Consider the following 5,690-nt stretch of genomic DNA (forward strand, 5'->3'; position numbering starts at 1 on the left):
ATATATATAATATATATATATATATATATAGATAGATATTATTCACACTTAAGACTTGTCTTTGAGCACTTTATTTTAAGTGGCCAGACATAGTTTCTTTTTGAACTTGCCATTCCCTGGAACACACACAAACAATCTTTCTATTAATATTTGGTATTAATAACTATTTTATGTTCCATTCTTTCTTTTAATGCATTCCTATATTTTATTTTATTTCGATAAAAATATATACAACTATGGCGAAGAAGAAGAAAAAAAGATAAATGGTATTTAGCGTTATTCTAAATTTGGATCAATTCAGGATGAAGCCATCTGTATATTATTATCCTTTTCAATAAGTACATACTTGTGTATAAAAGGGTAAGAATGAATAAACCTATAAAAGTGAGTGAATATTTGTGAATAACCTACCAATGCAACAAAACAAACCTTGAAAAATGAATAATAAATCTTTTTTTTTTTTTTTTTTTGAGGATTTCACTCTATTTTATACTTGATTTTAATTTAAAAAAAACAAAAAAAAACTGGGGTATGACTTATACAAAAAGCAAAGCTAAAACTACAAACAGAAAAAATGTACCAAAATTAACAAAAAATTAAGTTGTGAGATAAGTAAAATTGGCATATTTGAAATTTATTGATTCTAATGCCAAATTTTCAATTTTGTTTTCAAATTTACTATTACACTATTACTTATGCATTTAACTTCAAGAATTGTGTCAAATATTTCTTTTACTTTCTTCAGTTATTGAACTGTGGCCATGCTGGAGCACTGCTAATGTTCTTCATTTCATTTCAACCATCACGGCTAAATTCATACTGGAGAACTACATCAGACTATCAAATATAACACAGTTCTAAATATAAGTGATCTGTTATAAAAGCAATGTGTTTTCCAGATTTTCTGTTGAAGTCTATTCCTGTGTCTATAACTAGTCACAGATTTGGGATGTGATATAGTGCACAATATGTTAAAAAAGATAAAGGAATGCATTAATCTGCCAACACACACACACACACACACACACACACACACACACACATATCTCGTTTAGAGATAATGGGGGGGATCCTTCATATGGTTGCTCAAAATAGTGAACAGAAATCCCTTAAATCACACCCTGCAGGCAAGAAAACAACACATTGGATAATGTAAACCACCTAGATTGACTATGTCTGAAAAATAAGACAAGTTGGTCATAATTAAAACACTTTTGACCATAAATCTGCTTAATCAGAATTAAACCAAGACTAAAAAGCTATGACACACTTTACTAAATAAAAGTTAATTTATACAGACGCAGGAGTGGCTGTGTGGTAAGTAGCTTGCTTACCAACCACATGGTTTCGGGTTCAGTCCCACTGTGTGGCACCTAGGGCAAGTGTCTTCTACTATAGCCTCGGGCCGACCAAAACCTTGTGAGTGGATTTGGTAGACGGAAACTGAAAGAAGCCTGTCGTATATATGTATGTATGTTTGTGTGTCTGTGTTTGTCCCCCCAACTTTGCTTGACAACCGATGCTGGTGTGTTTACGTCCCCGTAACTTAGCGGTTCGGCAAAAAGAGACCGATAGAATAAGTACTAGGCTTACAAAGAATAAGTCCTGGGGTCGATTTGCTCGGCTAAAGGCGATACTCCAGCATGGCCGCAGTCAAATGACTGAAACAAGTAAAAGAGTATACACACTCACAAATCCATACATATGACAAACTTCCACACAGTTTCTGTGTAGCAGTCCTACTCACAATGCATTGGTTGGCCCAAGACTGCAGTAGAAGTCTTTTTTGCCCAAGGTACCGAGCAGTGAGGTAGAACTTGAGACGAAGTGGTCACAAAATGAACTCTATATCCATACAACCATATCTAATTACATGATAGAACACACACTACTAAACTACATAATCTACTTATACGCCTGTAAGCTGTATATTCCAGAAATGTTTTTTTTTCACAATTAAATTGATATCACAGAGATATGGGCATATTTAATGATATGTTGAACTGGTAAAAAAATGTCTTCCCACTCCTGAAACACATCTTCCGTGTCATTGTCACAAATCTAGCAACAAGTATTTACTTACATGTGCTGACTTTAACTGTTCCTCTAGTTCATGCCGCTCTCTTTCAGCAGTTGTTAGCTTGATTTTCAGGCTGGTAACCTCTGCCATCAAGTCCTGCTTGTCTGTTTCCAGTGATGCTCTGGTCAGTAATTCCTAGCAAAGACAGAAAAGAAAATATGAATATTAATCCAAGTATATGTATATATAAAAACAAATAGTAAATGAGTATATGCATATATACGTACAGGTATGTGCATACCGACATCCACCTGTATGTATAGGTGTATATCTGGGTACAGGACATTGCAAACAAAACGTAGACGAGAAAACACACAAGCCACATAGAGAACATTCTACTTCATCAGCTACCCCCGTTTTAACACCGGCGTTTCGAAGAGCTTGGGCAGGATGCATCATTAAAACGGCTCATCCCATGGACCGCAGATTAAATTTGTATACGCAAATTAAATCTTGCCATGGAGGAATGTAGTGGCGGACAAAAAACAAGACAGGAAAACAAACAGAAAAGGCTTTACGGCCAGACGAGAAAAATTACGTGTGTATGAACGCTATATATATATATGTGAAAGTTTAATAAACTGGTAGGCAGAAATAAAACAAAAGATGAGAATAAAGGTCCAACAGCTCATTATTGTTCAAATAAAGAAATCAAGAAAGAAAAAAATGCACTAATCAGTAATGAGAACTGAAACTAGAAAAAACAAAAAAAAAAAAATTATAAAAAATATCTAACCACAGCAGCTGACTCTCAGAATCAAATAATTAATAGAAATCAAAACTCTATAGCTTCCATAGACACAATCATCCAATAGTGTGTGTGCTTGTAGTTGCATCCATACACATGAACAAAACAAGTTCCAAACAAAAAAACAATTGTACAGACAGCATGTCCTCTTTCATGTTATACCAAGTGGTATAAACAGAGAGAAGTAAAGTGGTATGTGGGCAGTGTATTATATTGGATATTGGTGACTGGCATCATTCTTCTAAGCAAAATATAACTATGTGTAAAGAGAGAAACTAAAATTTTCCCTCTTGTATATAGAATGATTTAAGTCTTGTGCACATATAATGCTATAGTTGTGGGTAACTTGGTTGTGTTTTGTTTGTTACTTAGCCTTTTTTTTTTTTCACTATCAGCCTTTAAGGAATTGCTGTCATCTGTTGGACAAAGTGTTGATAAAGTGTTCCTCTTGCTATCAAATTATGGCCTAAATGTTTTACTTGGTTTTCATTCAAACTGGCTAGATCTGGCCTCTCACACCTACCCTACAATGTCATTCTGAAAATAAACAATCACATCACTGAAATCTCAAAGCTATGAGATAAATCATGGTTAATTCAGAACAATGTAAATATATAAGCATTATATTTGAGAGAGTAATCTGAAAGCTTAATGGGTTAATAGTGTATGCTCCTCGGTTAGTAACTAAAGAGTAAAGTTACCTTCTCGAGTCATACCAACTCATGAGGGCCACTTTCCCAGTTTCATGGCATATATAATATTCCCCATCTGTATGGGATGCTGGTCAGTCGCAGGATTACTCATTTTTGCCAGCTGAGTGGACTGGAGCAATGTGAAACTAAGTGTTTTGATCAAGAACACAACGCGTCACCTGGTCCAGAAATTGAAACCACAGTCTTGTGATCATGAGTCTAACACCTTAACCACTAAGCCACGTGCCTCCACTGCCTCTTGGTCAGAGTTCTAACCATTTGCTTCGCCAGAAAGTGTTGTAACCTTTGTCATTCCTATTCAAGGAAACCTGTGATATGTATGTACTCATTTACACAACCAGGAACAACCTATACAGGTCTATAACCTCCAGTTGTATCATGCTTTTGCTAGTTGAGGGCCACTAATACACAGAGCAAGTGGTTTTAATGTTGGCCACGGATAAGATTTTTTTTGAAAAATTTTATCCTTATATTAGAAGTAAATATGTGTGTATACACACACACACATCTATATATATATATATAATTTAGCTAAAATAATATAATTTAAAAGTTACTATAAATTTTGTTAAGTAGTAATCCTTTATTTTTTCATAATTATTTTTACATCTATGTCATTCATTCATCTCTAAAAAGACAGACATCTCTGATTTAAAACTTAAAATTAGTGTCATCTAAAAAGACTTATCTTAAATTAACAAACAAATAAATTGATTATTGTTTATCTCAGATGAAGTATTCATCTCCTACTCCAGACGCTTCTACAAAATCTAATTTAATCAAAATATTTTTATTCTCAAAACATCTTGCATGACTATTTTTAATTCTACATAACAAAATTGTTTTTGTTTGCTCCATTTTATATCATTGCCGTTGCAATTTGAATTATTGTGAATATATTCATTTAATCGATCAATTTATAGAGTCACTAAAAGAAGAAAAAATTAAAACCATTACAAATTTATTTTCACCTTTGTCATCATGCAATATCATCTTACCAAAAGAGGTGTATTGGAAGGAATCAGTAAATAAGTCAGATTTATAATTGAATTGCATAAAATAAAATAAATAAATAAATAAATATATATATATAGAGAGAGAGAATTTTAAACAAGCTATTAGTCGTTAATTAACATGAATATCATAGTCATCTTTTTAATCACCTGACAAGAGATTTAAAATTATTGCTATAAACACTAACTTCAAAATAGAACTGGGAAAAGATTTCAAACTGTGTGTGAGCACAATTGTTACTGAAAAGTTGTTTACATTAATAAGAAGATAACTAGCTAAATGGTAAGATAAATTTGTATTGAACAAGTAATATTCAATTGATTCAGCAATGTGTAACAGTATGTACCTTATATACCATTTTAACAAGTGTTTGGAAATATATTGGTGTTGTTAATTATAGCGAATAAAAATATCCCAGAAATTTAAATTCATGGCTAGAGTTAGTCCTATAGAAATTAGAGAGAAAGAAAAGCAGTAGAAATCTGACAATGAGATAAGAATCAAGGAATAACTTCATAGATTTCTTTCTCCTGAAGATTTTAGTTGATTAGAAGTTGACTTACAGTAAACAACATTTCATTGGAAACAAATTTAACGGACAATTTCTAAACAATTTCTAAAAGAAGAACATCTTATTTTAACAAGACTTTCCTGAATTTATTTATTCATTTTTTGGTAAAATATAAATGATAAACTTATTTAATAGATGAAAATCCTAGATAATTCTAAGAAGATGAACATTGAGATGTAAATAATGAACAGAACTAGATGTTCACAAATAATATTACAACAAACTGAATTATTAATATTATTTAGTACACTGATGTGACACTAATCTCTCAAAAAATCAAAACAACAATCTGATACTAATTTCCAATTTGAGAAATTTTATTTCATGTACACAGAGTTTTTTCTACTTCATCACAATTTGCACCAAAGGTTTCTAAATATTGGTTTCAAATTTTCACACAAGGCCAGCAATTTCAGAGGAGCAAGGTAAGTTGATTACATCGAAACCAGTACTCAACCGGTTCTTATTTTGTCAACCCCCGAAAGAATGAAAGGCAAAATCGACCATGACAGAATTTGAACTCAGAATGTAAAGATGGATGAAATGCTGTTAAGTATTTTGCCC

The 5,690-nt window shown here is 32.4% G+C and overlaps 1 protein-coding gene across 12 annotated transcripts in view; it reads right to left on the minus strand.

The window, feature by feature from the left end:
* Positions 1–5,690, minus strand: part of LOC106877289 (liprin-beta-1) — a 370,011-nt gene that overhangs the window by 110,731 nt on the left and 253,590 nt on the right. For all 12 annotated transcript variants that reach the window (XM_052969202.1, XM_052969201.1, XM_052969204.1 and 9 more), the window contains one exon: positions 2,084–2,215. In XM_052969202.1, coding sequence (XP_052825162.1) covers positions 2,084–2,215 — 132 coding nt within the window. The remainder of the gene's footprint in view (positions 1–2,083; positions 2,216–5,690) is intronic.

Source organism: Octopus bimaculoides, chromosome 7 (assembly GCF_001194135.2).
Source record: "Octopus bimaculoides isolate UCB-OBI-ISO-001 chromosome 7, ASM119413v2, whole genome shotgun sequence".
NCBI classification, from domain to species: Eukaryota; Metazoa; Mollusca; class Cephalopoda; order Octopoda; family Octopodidae; genus Octopus; species Octopus bimaculoides.